Below are 12,854 nucleotides of genomic sequence, written 5' to 3'. Positions count from 1 at the left end.
CAGCCCTCCCCTGGGATGCCAAGCTGCCCTGTCCCAGGTGTAACACACAGCACAAGCTGCACCAGCAGCCAGATCATCTCCTGGCCAGAAGGAGTCCCAGTCCCCTCTTTGCTGACGATGAGCTGGGACCAACATGTCCAGGGCTTGCTGAGCAGAAGCCCCTCACTCCTCCACAAGCCCACCATCCTGTTCCCTGGCTGCAGGAGGAGACCCCCACTATCTGGAGTGCAGGGGCAGCTTGAGGTGGGACTTCAGTCCCAGGGCTTTGTCCACCACCTCTGGGGGCTGCAGGATGTGCCACTGGGCCAGGGGCCGGCGGGGGTTGGACAGCATGTCGGACCAGTGCCGCAGCTGGTTGCCCGTGGCTCGGCAGCCCAGGAGGAGTTTGCCAATGGGCTCATTCTTGGTCACTTTGTCATGATCCCAGACGGAGATGACCACGTCCACATTCTGGGGGGGACATAAGAAAGAGGGTCAGTGGGAAGAGGTTTGCTGCAGTGGGGACCTGCTCAGCCCCGGGCACTTCAGGGAAACCCACCTGGATCTGACTGAAAGGCACCTCAAAAACAAACACCTCATTGAAGTAAGGGCTTAAGGTGTTTTTCTTCACACTTGTTCTTTTTTTCTTCCATTTCTTCCTGTTCAGTATGAGATGCACCTTGACAAAAGGATCTGAAGAGAGAGAGGGCACACCTGGCACAAGTGGCAGTTTTTGGCTGAGGAACTCAGCCACTAAACAGCTTTCCTCAGCCATTCCCAAGGAGACCATGGCATCCCGCTTGTTACTCCTCATGGTGAGACAGCCACCTCAGAGCTCACTTCCTCCTGCCAAGCTTGCTGTACAATCCAGCCATGACATCTCCTCCTGGGACACACCTCCAGCAGTGCCCAAAGCTGGAGTAACTGTGCTGGGAGTCAGCCAAGGGCTGAATATGGTGGTCGCAGCAGGAAGCAGGTCTTAACACCAAGAGTTTTCAAGGCTTTGCAGCTCTAGGTGCCACCACTGAGGCCTGGGCAGGAGTGGGAAGGTCTGAGCACAAGCAGCCCCCACTGACCTGAGAGTCCATCGGAGTCCATCCGCTTCAGCTGCCTGGCTTCCAGGATGAGCACTGTCAGCTTGCCAGTGCTGGGGACATAGCGCAGAGAGAAGCAGATCTCACCCAGATGCTCCTCCTGATGGAGAGATGCCAGTAATTAGTGCCAGGCAGAGGAGCCAGCTCACCTGAGGCTGGAATACCGGGCTGGCCCCAGGTTTCCTGAGTCTCCCCCACTCTCATGCTTGCCCCTAAGGGCTTGCTTCTTGGGGAGGTGACAAGCCAAGCAACAGCACATCCTTCCCAGCAGTTTCCCACCCACCAGGACCAACCTCCACTTTACTGGCCACCGCCAGGTCACTCCACTGCTCGATGACATGCTGCAGGTCGACACTGGCCAGGGGCAGCCGGACCTCACCAATGATGTCATGCTTGGAAAAGCGATTGAAGTCATAGATCTGCATCACCAGTGTGGATTCAGACACCTCAGCGCGGGGTACCTGCAGGGGAGGACCCAAAAGCCTGGACTCACTCCTCAGTGGCAGCCCTGCCCCATGAGGGTATTTCTCTCTCACATTTCACGGTCCTGACTGTGCAAGCATCTCCTAGAATTGAGAGGCTTTTGCCCAGGGAGCAGTGTCTATGCAACACTCTTGATGGGACCAGAAAAACATCACTGGCTTTGGTTTGTACCTGGAAAGTGAAGCTCTCGTTGAAGATGGGGTTCAGGGTTTTGCGGTAAACCTTGGTCTCATATCTTTTCTTCCTATCAGACGTTAGGTAGACAATCACATATGGGTCAGATGTGCCTCCGCTGTCCATGGCCTTCAGCTCAACTGCCTGCTTCACACCAACCTTCAGCTGGAGAGGAGTGAGGACAAGGTCAGCGGGTGGAGAAGGATGGGGTCAGGCAGCTCAGTGGGGGCTCAGTGGGAAGGGAGTGCACCAGTGAGGAATGCCTTGACACCATGCGGGTACGAGAGCTAGTGGGCTGCAGGCAGGTGGGAGAGGGCATGTCCACCTCAGTGGGCAGCAAAGAGTGGCCATGCAAGAGCATGGCTTTTTCCCTGCCGTGCCATGGCCATGAGCATCCCCACCTCCTGCATGCGGAAGTTGTACTCCAGGGAGTACTGCAGCTTTCCTCGCCGCTTCTGCTCTACTGCCTGCTCCAGGTCCTCCATCTCGGGCTGCACCTGCGGCAGAGAGCAACACTCAGCCATGTCCCTGCCATGCTGTGCTCCCACCATGCCTGGGGCTGGGCAGTGCAGCAGCAAACCCATCAGGGGGAGGGAGGGAGGGGAGATTGAGGGGAAGGCAGCACGCACAAGGTTGATCGTCGTGGGGTTGCTGACGGTGCACAAGCCAATTCTATCCTTCTTCTTGGGCTTCTTCTTGGTACAGCAGCACTTGATGATGCAGATGAGGAAGAGGAGGAGGAGAATGGCCCCTGCCACAGCCACAGTGATGAGAGCCCATTTGGGTACTGGTGCGATGTTCAGGGAGCGGAGTTGGATAGAAGAGTTAAAACCAAGCAAAACATACAGAGTACATTTAAACCTCTTCCTGGTCCTTCAACATTAAGGAGTTGTACTTTCAAAATTGCCCCTAGAATCCTGGACAGGCCCCATGCAGGGAGACTGAGACTGAAAACCATTCCCCAAATGGGTAGCAAAGATACCCTCTGCTCCTGAGGCAGTGTGGTACTACTCTGCAGTAATACCTCCTTGATGGAGCCACTAGAAAATGGAATTTGAAGGGAGGGTGAAGTGAATACACAGCCTCAGAGTCCAGCAGCTCCAGCAGGTAATGCTGCCTGGAAGAAGAGGGCAAGAGACACTGTACTCACATGGAATCCAGCTAAGCCAGCTGTCCAGGGAGCCTGGCCAAGCTGTGGTGGTGATGCTGGTGTGTGGGGAGGCTGTAGTCCTGCCCTTCCTGGCTGCCACTGCCATGGCTAATCTGGGGTGACCTGGGAACACAGGCAAAATTAGCAGGGTGGGGATTTCCTCTCTGGTAGCACGTGTGCTGCCCGTAGCCCAGGGCTCTAATGAGAACAAACACAATTAAAATATAGAGCTCAGGGTAAGCGATTAGAGCTTGGCCACATTGACAATGAGATGTGAAATGGAGCGGGAGGGAGCTGCTGGCAGGGAGGGCTCTGCGCCAGCCGGCCCCTCCCATGCAGCCTTCTCCTCCATATCCTTGCAATTCTGCCTGCTGAAAACGGAGAGACTGAGAGGGGGTCCAGGGCGTTTTGAAAAGAGGAATCACTTGGCTACAGGGGACAAAAGCCAAGAGGTGTTTTGTGCTGGCTCCTCCCCGGCCAGGCAGAGTGAGCTGAAGGGTTTGCTCAGCTCCAGGAGAGCCCCATCATCAGCTAACACCCCTTTTTGGCTATTTTTCCTAAGGTAAGGTTGGCTCCTGGGCTTGCAGGAGCCGGTGGCAGTGATGTCACCGGGCTGGGGCCACACCAGCTCGGAAACTTTCCGTGAGCTCGGCCTGTGCACATGGCAACGCTGACACAGCCTCAGGGAAGGCTTCAAATTTAAAGCAGGATGGTTTTACAGCATTGCTTTCCCCATGGCAGAGCTCTTATTCTTGCGTGAACACTTCCTCATAGCCAAATTCCTTTCACGTCAGCGGGACAGGTGTGCCCGGAGCGGTGCTGCGCGGGGAGCAGCGGGTCTGCGGCCACCACGGCACAGGTGGCACCCAGCCCTGGTGCCCGGGCTGGCAGCTCTGTGCCAGGGGCTGCCCAGCCTCCTGCCCGACCTGGGTCCCTGCTCAAGCAGCCAACTCCACCTCGCTCTGCCCATCCCAAGGTGCTCCTTGCATGGGGATCTTCCCTGGGAGCAGGAAACCACGTCTGCAGTTCCCTTCACTGAGCCTGCAAAGCCATCCCAAGGTGCTCCTTGCATAGGGATCTTCTCTGGGAGCAGGAAACCACGTCTGCAGTTTCCTTCACTGAGCCTGCAAAGCTCTGCCCATCCCAAGGTGTTCCTTGCATGGGGATCTTCCCTGGGAGCAGGGAACCACATCTGCAGTTCCCTTTGCTGAGCCTGCAAAGCCAGCAAACACCCTTTCTTTTTCCAGCAGTGTGCTTTGCTGCATGTGGGTATGGGGCTGGACAGATGAGGGAATTGCTGTCACCCCTGTGCTGTCATTGCTGGGACAACGAGGAGCAGGTTAAATGACTTGTCCAGGGCCAGACGGGACTTCTGTGTCATTGGACACCCGCAGCATCGCTCAGGTATTTCAGAGGCGCCAGGCTGCAGCTTTGGAGTGAGGGGTGGACAGGACAGCACAGGCAAGCAGGCGTCCACCCAGCACACAATTAGGAGTGCCAGTACATTCTGCCTGCCACAGGTTGTGTCACATTAGTCTAACATTGACCCTGGTTTAAAAAAACTTTTATCCCAACCCCGAAGAATGAACTGAGCCACCACTTTGGTAACGATGGGGACAGCCCTGCTGCAATCTGGCACAGGAGGCAGTCCCAGTGGGCAGTCTGCTGGGAGCATCGAGCATCCATGTTCCTGGAAAAGGGGCTGGGGGAACCCTGACTCTCGCTCCCACCCTGAGCTGACGGGGTTCCCAAATCCAGACTTACCCACAGGTGTTCTTCCCAGTGTCAGCCGGCCCTCCCTGCTGCCCAGGCTCCAGTCAAGCCAGCACGTGTGGCAGGGACATGCTGTGGGTGAGATGGGAGCTCAGCGGGCACGCAGCTGAGGGTGCAGAAGGGATGGTGGCTGCACTGCACAGCCCAAACAGGAAAGTCTGCTTTGCCAGCTCAGGAGCCAGGTGGCCCCAGCAGCTCCGCCGGCCCCACCTCGCCGCTGACCCAAGCAGTGTTCATGCAGGTGAAAAGCCAGCGGGGAACTCCCTGCTGGACCAGGAAGCAAAACCTGCCCTCCTGCCTGCCAGAAGCTGGAGGGCATTGCTGTTCCACTTCAGGCACTGGGAAATTGCTTCTCCAAGTTATCCCTGCAGCGATGCTGGGCTGGACTGTGTGGCTGCAGGCACAGCACAAGGGAATGGACTCTTTCAAGGGGATGGGTGCATGACTGCATCCATCCCTGGTGATCTCTGCCCTTGGGAAGCCCAGCTCCTTGGCCCTCAGAGCATACACTGTGTGAGGGCCTGCAAAATGTGTGTGTGGGTGAACAGGAATGCTCTGCTGCAACACTGCAGGAAGGAGAGACAGGACAAGGGGATACTGCTCGGGTGGTTTCATCCTCCAGCGCCAACAGAAGAACCAGGCACACAGCCAGGAGCAATTTCACAGGCTTCCATTGCATTAAATTTATTCTTGTAAACTTCTTCCCTTGCTGCCAATTCAGCACAGTTTGCCCAAAACCTGCCCTTATCACCACGTAAATTTGGGGTGGTGTCAGAAGCAGGGAGCCATACTGCAAAACTGTCAGTGTCTAGTGGCTGAGGTAGTGATGGGAGATGCCCCAGAAACCAGACCTGTCCCAGCTCTGCCCCACCACCCTGACTCACCAGTCCTTCCAGATTTTCACATGGCCACCAAGGCATTGCCACAGTGGGTGCCTAGCCACAGGAGAGGGGCTAGGGCTGCCCTTCAGCCACCCAAAAAATAGCCACACTCACAAGGGCCTTGCACTCACGATGCTCAGGAAAGCACCACCTCCAGGAGCAGGAGATGCAGGAATGATGCTGCAGGAATGATGCTGCAGCAAACCTCTGGGAGAACTTTTTGCTCTAAACTGGAAGTCCCAAGGGATACACAAGAGAAATGCAATATGGGGATGGGGGAATAGGGAATATTAAATCTTCCAGGGAAAGGGGGTCTGCATATGCACACTAAAAGCTGAGCATGTAAGTAGCCTTTTCAACAGGTGGCTTGCTAGAAACAGCTAAAAGAGAAGAGATTCAGATCCTGGGGAGAAATTCTTTACTCAGAGGGTAATGAGGCACTGGAACACGTTGCCCAAAGAAGTTGTGGCTTCATCTCTGGAAGAGTTGAAGGCCAGGTTGGATGGGACTCTGAGCAAGCTGTTCTGGTGCATGGCATCCCTGCCCTGGTGGAAGAGGTTGAAATTAGATGATCCTTAGCACCCTTCCAACCAAAATCATTCTATGATTCTATGACCCCAGTGAGACCAAGCTACACAGCACCCTGGTGCCTTCCCACATTTTGGGAGGAGATTTGGTGATGCTGGTGATAGCCTGATGTCATGCAGGTGGACAACTGTTCAGCCTTAGTGCATGTGAGTTTGGTCTCCATTTGGTCTCCAAGGCTGGGCAGGCTGCAGCAGTGGACCTTGTTCCAGCAGTGGGGCAAGGGAAAAGCTGCAGGATGGTCCTGGGTCCCTGAGCGCCTCTCCCCTCACCCTCTCCCCCCCACATCCCTGACAGTCACAGTCTTGGACAGAAAAAAGGTGTTGAACTATCCTGGTACCATCAGCCCCACAAGGCCTGGTGCTACACAGCCTACCCAGAAAAGTAAAATCCTAGCCCCAAAATCAACCCTGCTCAGGACAGCAAGTGGCTTTCAGAAAAAAAGGGTAAAAGAGACCCAAAACCATTACAGTAAAATGGCAAACGTGCTGCATTCAGCCACGCTCTGCACCTGCCTTTGCTCCCTGCGTCCCTGCATCTGTCCTGAGTCACTCTGGACCAGGTACCCCTATATTTTTCGGTCAAAAATACAACCATTCAGGGGCTGGGAAATGAGAGGACTGGAGGCACGCTATAAACACTCCAGCTGCAGAAATAAGACATCACGGCTTGCGGACAGCGATCAGCCACTGAGCACAAGCGCCCAGAGGGCTGCAGAGGCAGGAACAGCGCGGAGTGACCGCGGCCGTGTCCGAAGGCAGGCCCCGGTGACCGCGATCCTGTGCAATGCCAGCCGGGAAATGCAGTCTGCCCGGGCAGGACGCCAACCCGCTGGCTGCCTACAAATCCCAGCGCGCCGGGGAGCGGAGCTGCGCCCATCGCGGCTGCTGCCCGCTTCCTGCAGCGCGCCGGGGGAAATATAAACAGCGGGCACAGGCACGGCCGGGATGCTGCCGCGGGACGGGCCGGGCTGGCCGGGAGCAGGGGCAGCGCTCGGGGTGAGTGAGTGAGTGAGCGAGTGTGCGCTTTTCTCTCCGGCAGAACCCAGTCTGTGTGCAGGGGGTAACACCTGCTCCCTGCTAGGCAGCCGTGGGAGGGGACCAGCAGCACCCCCTGGAATCGGGTCTGGCAGCGACACGTGTGCCTGTGCAGGTCCGGGTGTCTGCGTGCCAACTGCGCTGCGGGTGCCGGGGCAGGGAGATGGAAAGGAGAAGCCGGGCTTGATTTGCAGTGCTTGGAAGAGCGAAGCAGAAATTAGAGGTGGATTCTCCCGCCAGGAAGGGCTGCTCAGCTCCGTTACCCCTTTGCATTTAGTTTTGACTTTTAGAGAATACTTGACTGGGATTATGTCACAGGAAAGCTCCTGCCTGCGCTGGGCTGGTGTTTGCCACCCTCTCTGGGAGGGGACCCCTTCCCAGCATGGGGCAGGGGGTGGAGGAAGCAGAGGGATGCTCAGCATCTCCTGGCTTTCCAGGCAGCCCTGGCCGGGGGAGTAGCCCTGCTGCAGGGCTTTCTGCTCCTCGGGCAGTCGGGGAGTGCACACTCGAGATCTGAGCCCCCCATGGCAAGGCTGTGGCTCTCACAGCTGGCATCAGCCAAGTGTGGTGTTTACTGGCCCAGGCAAAGTTTTGCAGTCCCTGAACAATAAACATGAATTAAATAAAACTGGGGCACAAGACAGGTCTCTGTGGATACCCTGAGTTGTCCTTTACACTGCATGTTGGCTTTGCTCTTTGCTTGCCCAGCCCCCCAGTACAGTAGGTAGGGCCTGACTAGCTCACAGGGCTGTGGAGGGGCAGACCAACCCCATCACAGAGGTCTCAGCCTTTATCCATGCCCTCACCACACACTTCTACTTACTCTGACCTTTTACAGCTGCAAATGAGCTGCTGATGCAGTGAACTCCTTCATTTGTAGATACAAATTCACCATTCAAGCAAAAGTGGCAAAAAAGACAAGGAGGTGAACTAGAAACCTACTTGGGCTTTTAAAGACAGCCTTATTTTGCTTGGAAAAGAGCTCCACAACAACCTTCAGCAGTTCAACACAGAGAAAAATACTCTTTGAGAAAAACAGAAGTGAAAATAAAGCAGTGATCTGTGTTCGAAAAGCCATTTTTCCATCACATGTAGTTGGAACTATTAGAACAGTTTTTCTTGGAGCAAAGCTGCTGTCAGCAGAAACAGGTTCATTTGAGCTGCTGTACTTGGTGTATAGGATCTTTCCTGTCTCCTTTCCACTCTTCCCCCTCTCAAGAATGACTATAGATTGGCCACATTATAATCTTCCAGTTTAATTTTGTATTTTCTCTTAAAGGCTGAGAATTGAAGATGGCAGAGCTGGAAAGCACAGTCATAAACACCAATGTAAACCAGGTAAAAGGCTGTCCATTACAAAACACACATCCTGTATTTCCAAACCAAGTCTTGAAATGCCACCACAGAAGGGAACACACCACAACCCAGAACTGTGGTGGCCTGAATTGCTCATGCCTGGGTTTCAGCAGAAGTGGCTGTCCCAGGGCTGCTGGGCTCTTGGTCCCAGTGAAGTCCATGTGATTTCCAGTTGCTTGGACTGGGCAGGTACATTTGCTCACACGTAAATTTTGGAGCAGACAGGAAGAAAACAGCAGGTTCTCTACATACAAAGAGACTTTATTCAGCTGTCCAGAACAGACACAAACAAAGGGTAGCACCACCAGTATGTGCAGAGAAACCCAGCACAAACAGATGACTGTGGCAGTGCTGGCCCCACAAAGAACAAAATTATGGAGCAATGCCCTCTGTGTGAGCTGTCCTTGGAGCACGTGGCACTTATCAGACAGGTTAGGGTTTCACAACTGCCAGCCCCATCCTTGGTGGCCTGAAGATGAAGACTGGGTGTGGTACCTCTGGCATCAGGAACCGTGACACAGGGGTGATACCTCCAGCAGCCAACCCCACCACTCTGGTTGGTGCCCCCTGCTCACCCCACCTCCCTGAGCACCTTCTCTGCTGTCCCCTGACTCCTCTTTCCTCCCTGTCCTGCAGAAAGACCCCAGCACAGCACTGGTCATTGCTGTGACCACCAGAGCCATCTTCAACCTGGAGGAAGAGCACAAGCTCTACCTGGAGAAGGGCAAGGAGGAGTACACAAGGCACCAGCAGGCCAACCAGGACAAGCCCCTGCCACCAGGCACAGCCTTTGCCTTCATCCAGGTGAGCCCCACACCTGGCATGGGGCACATGCAGACACTTACAGGATGGGGTGAAAGCTCAGCTTTCCCAGCTTTAAGTCTCAGCTCCCATCACAGGGTGTGTCTTATCATCAGCCTGTGCTGATCTCTGGGCCTCATTGCAGGGCACTGAGACCTGTTCTCCTGACCAGTCCATCTCCCCCTGGCTTTTCCAGGATGGTTGCTCTGTCTGGCTCTCCATAACATGCCAGCCTTGTCGTAGCTGACAGATGCAGCACAAACCACTAACCGTAACTGCAAAAGAACCCCTGCAAAGGTACTGCAGTCATGCCTCTTTAAAAGAGTCCCATCTCCTCCCAGGCAGTGCAGTATGTTAACAAGAAGATCCTGGAGAGCAGCCCAGCAGAGAGGGACCTCTTTGACATCCTGGTGCTCTCCAACAACAGCCCAGAGAGCGGCGTGCGCATCATCAACAGCGCCAAGCACTACGGTGAGGGGGACCCATCCTGGCTGTGCCTGGTGCCCCTGGGAGGCTGCAGGGCAGATCAGGCACCACAGTGGATCATCAGGGGCAAACAGAGAGCCAGGGGATACAAGGGGAAGGGGTTCTCTTGGAGCCCAGCTCCCCTCAGCCATATCTTTCACACCAGGAAGTTGCAGCATTTTGCACAGCCTGGGGATGTTCAGGCAGGTACTGAAAATAAAAAAAGTTGTTTAAAAAAGCCACCCTAAATCCCAGAGTGCTGTCAGGAGGAATGCTCATTTAAGGAGGGGATGGAGGGAATATTTACCTGCACTCTGCAGTTTTATAGGAGCAACAACAGGTCAAGAAGATGCAGCAAGAACACAGGCAGGTTCCCCATACATCACTGGGAAATTCATTGCCCTGAGCTCTTGCAGAAGAGCACACTGAGACCCGGGGAGACCAGGGAGGGACTGTGAGGAGGATGTTGATCTATAAGTCTTCACTCACATCCCTTGTCCTGAAGGGCTGGAGATCTCCAAGTTCTGCTTTGTCAGCGATGAGGACTCCACACAGTACCTGAAGTCCCACGGTGTGAAGCTGTTCCTCTCAGCTGACAGGACAGATGTCTGCAATGCCCTCCGGAGAGGTACGTTCTCCCCTCCATCCCACAGCCCCAAACCCACCACCCTTTTTCCAAGCAGCTCAGTACCAAGAGGCAGCACCAGAGCCTGTGATTTCACAGGGACCAGGGGTGAATGGCACATTGATTACCAGTACAGTCCTGAACAGTTCAGTCTCCTTTTCTGTCCTTACGTGTAGCCTGCAAGCACACCAGGCTTGCTCAGATGCCCTCACAAGTCACTGAGTGCATTATGCATCATTTTGAGCACAGCTCTGCCATGGAAAGGTCATTCCCTGCCTGACAATTAAGCCTTTCTAACCAAAAATGCAGTTCTGTTCATCAGTGAGAGTTTATCAGTGATTCCCAGGACTCTGTGAGGATGCCACAGAAATCTGCTGTCTTGGTACATGCAGAGTTTCTGTGTGCTCAGTAAGCATGTGTCTGACCTCAATCAGAGGAAGTGCAGTCTCCCCATCTCCTCTTATGGGGTTAATCACCTCCTTATTAATTCACTTGGGTATGAGTACATCAGCTGGCCACCATCCTTCAAGGTCAGGAGCAAGCCATCTGCAGTCTGGACTTTCCTTCACCACACAGCACATTCCTGGAACCTCCTTGAGAGAATCATTGCCCTGACAAGTGTCTCCCATCTGGGAGCCTGGGTCCACATATGAGGGTGGGCAGGGAGCAGCTTGTAGGAAGAGACTGTAATTAAGCCAATTACCACAATCAATGGAGATGCCAGCCCATATTATTCACACCACAGTGTGCTAAATCTGGGCATTAAAGATTGAGGCTTGGCAGGGTGAGCAAGCACCAGGAGGAGGGCTGCTCATGCCTTGACAACCGCCCACCATCTCTTACCACACTTCAGTATCTGCCCAGGCCTCGGTTTCTGATCAGCAGCACTTTCTCAGGGGATAACATAGCCATGGAAAGGCTGGGCTGACTGCCCCAGAAAGCTCCCTGACTTGGAGGCCCTGGCATGGTGATGTGGGTCAGGGCTGCAGCAGATGTGTAGGGAGCAGCTGGCCGTGCATGAGGTGCCCCAGGGAGGGGTGTCCCTCCTGACCCCAGCTCGCTCTGCCTCACAGGGGTCTCGGCGGCGCTCGTCTTCCAGCAAGAGGTGCAGGCCCCCAGCACTCCACTCCGCGTGGTGTTTGACGGGGACGCCGTGCTCTTCTCGGATGAGACAGACCAGATCTTCCAGGAGCAGGGCCTGGAGGGGGCAGTGCAGTACGAGCGGGCCATGGAGGCTGTCCCCATAGGAGAGGTGAGTGTGCCCCCTCGCTTCCATGGGCACCCACAGGCTCTGCCGTCTCTCCTGCTAGGGCTTTGGCATGAACTGTCAGAAAAGCAGAAATCCTTACAGAGTCCCTATGCATCCACTATTCAGTCCCTGGTGTGGGCCTGATCTGGAGTCTCACTGGAAATGGATCTGTTATCTCCTGTAAATAAGCCCTAAATATCTAGGATTGTGGCTAATCCCAACATCACCTTTTGTAGGCTGTGAGCTCTTGCTGTCCAAGTCCCCACAGGATTCAGACCCAGGGGCACTGCTTGCTGGGATATACCTTGCTGGTCACTTTGGGATTAGGACGAGCACCACAAGGCTCACCTTCCTCCCAGGGACCACAGTGCACAGCCCCAGTCCCAGCATTGTCCAGCCCTGGAGCCACAGGCATTGTGTGCTCTGCAGAGCCCTGAGAAAGCCTGGGAGAGGAACAAGTGCCTTGTACAGGCAGAGTAGGTGTTTCCTTATTTCCCACACACTCCCAACTGTCCTGCTGTCCTTCCAGGGCCCCCTGAAGGCTTTTGCCATGCACCTCGGGAAGCTGCGTAAGAAGTTTGGCCAGGGAGAGTCCCCCATCCGCACCTACCTGGTGACAGCGCGCAGCGGCCGGGACATGGGCGTCCGAGCCATCAAAACGCTCCGGGAATGGGGACTGCCCATCGACGAGGCTTTCTTCATGGATGGGGCTCCCAAAGGCCCCATCCTCGCCCAGATCCAGCCTCACATTTTCTTTGATGATGGGCTTCATAACATCCAAGGGGCCCAGAATGTGGGGGTTCCCTCTGCCTGGGTCCCTTCCTGCTGCTGATGGGCTGCAGGCCAGAAGTCCTCCCTTCCAGCAACACTATGGGGACTGGGTCAGTTGGAGGCAAAACTTCTGGTGGAGAAGGAAAGATCTCCTGACGTGCAGCAAGCAAATCTCAGGGAAAGGGAACGAGAGCATGGACTCGCATGCAAAGCTTGATGCATATTTCTGCTCCTCATAAGAGGTTCTTTACGTCTTAGGATAAAGCCAAAAGACACAACTGCTCCAGGATGGGAAGACACCTTTGCTGTGACACTGAGGACTACACCTACCTGCCATGTAGGACCTGGGGACTTTCTCAAAGAAATTAGTGAAGCTAATGCCATACACACAAGATGAAAGGAGCAAGAAAAAAAAATGCTAGTTTTGGCTG

General features: G+C 54.8%; 2 protein-coding genes across 3 annotated transcripts; one reads left to right on the top strand and one right to left on the bottom strand.

Annotated features, from left to right (window-relative positions):
* Nucleotides 1-216: 216 nt before the first annotated feature.
* On the bottom strand, nt 217-2,986 carry SYT8 (synaptotagmin 8). The gene is made up of 8 exons (XM_058026743.1): nt 2,881-2,986; nt 2,360-2,517; nt 2,132-2,227; nt 1,728-1,895; nt 1,367-1,534; nt 1,056-1,173; nt 539-672; nt 217-450 (listed from the first exon to the last, which is right to left on the bottom strand). The coding sequence occupies exons 1-8, from the start codon at nt 2,984-2,986 to the stop codon at nt 217-219; spliced, it is 1,182 nt and encodes a 393-aa protein (XP_057882726.1).
* A 4,032-nt stretch (nt 2,987-7,018) lies between these two features.
* Nucleotides 7,019-12,854, top strand: LOC131084489 (cytosolic 5'-nucleotidase 1A-like). Of its 2 annotated transcripts, XM_058026023.1 has the most exons (7): nt 7,037-7,117; nt 8,436-8,494; nt 9,149-9,316; nt 9,655-9,784; nt 10,284-10,406; nt 11,477-11,655; nt 12,182-12,854. In XM_058026023.1, the coding sequence occupies exons 2-7, from the start codon at nt 8,450-8,452 to the stop codon at nt 12,482-12,484; spliced, it is 948 nt and encodes a 315-aa protein (XP_057882006.1). In that variant the 5' UTR covers nt 7,037-7,117; nt 8,436-8,449; the 3' UTR covers nt 12,485-12,854. The 2 variants fall into 2 exon arrangements, with proteins under 2 accessions (XP_057882005.1, XP_057882006.1); XM_058026022.1 differs by lacking the exon at nt 8,436-8,494 and having other exon boundaries at nt 7,019-7,117.

This window comes from Melospiza georgiana, chromosome 6, assembly GCF_028018845.1.
Source record: "Melospiza georgiana isolate bMelGeo1 chromosome 6, bMelGeo1.pri, whole genome shotgun sequence".
In the NCBI taxonomy this organism is placed as follows: domain Eukaryota; kingdom Metazoa; phylum Chordata; class Aves; order Passeriformes; family Passerellidae; genus Melospiza; species Melospiza georgiana.
This window is presented reverse-complemented; position numbering and strand designations above follow the sequence as displayed.

What these genes read in the sequence shown, in the direction of transcription:
- SYT8 (XM_058026743.1), bottom strand. Translation starts at nt 2,986, where the DNA reads ATGGCAGTGGCAGCCAGGAAGGGCAGGACTACAGCCTCCCCACACACC. An exon ending in ACCCCACGACGATCAACCTT is followed by an intron (nt 2,228 to 2,359) that starts GTGCGTGCTGCC and finishes TCTCTGCCGCAG; the next exon opens with GTGCAGCCCGAGATGGAGGA. An exon ending in TGCCTTTCAGTCAGATCCAG is followed by an intron (nt 451 to 538) that starts GTGGGTTTCCCT and finishes TGTCCCCCCCAG; the next exon opens with AATGTGGACGTGGTCATCTC.
- LOC131084489 (XM_058026022.1), top strand. Translation starts at nt 7,067, where the DNA reads ATGCTGCCGCGGGACGGGCCGGGCTGGCCGGGAGCAGGGGCAGCGCTC. An exon ending in CAACAGCGCCAAGCACTACG is followed by an intron (nt 9,785 to 10,283) that starts GTGAGGGGGACC and finishes CTTGTCCTGAAG; the next exon opens with GGCTGGAGATCTCCAAGTTC. An exon ending in CTGCAATGCCCTCCGGAGAG is followed by an intron (nt 10,407 to 11,476) that starts GTACGTTCTCCC and finishes TCTGCCTCACAG; the next exon opens with GGGTCTCGGCGGCGCTCGTC.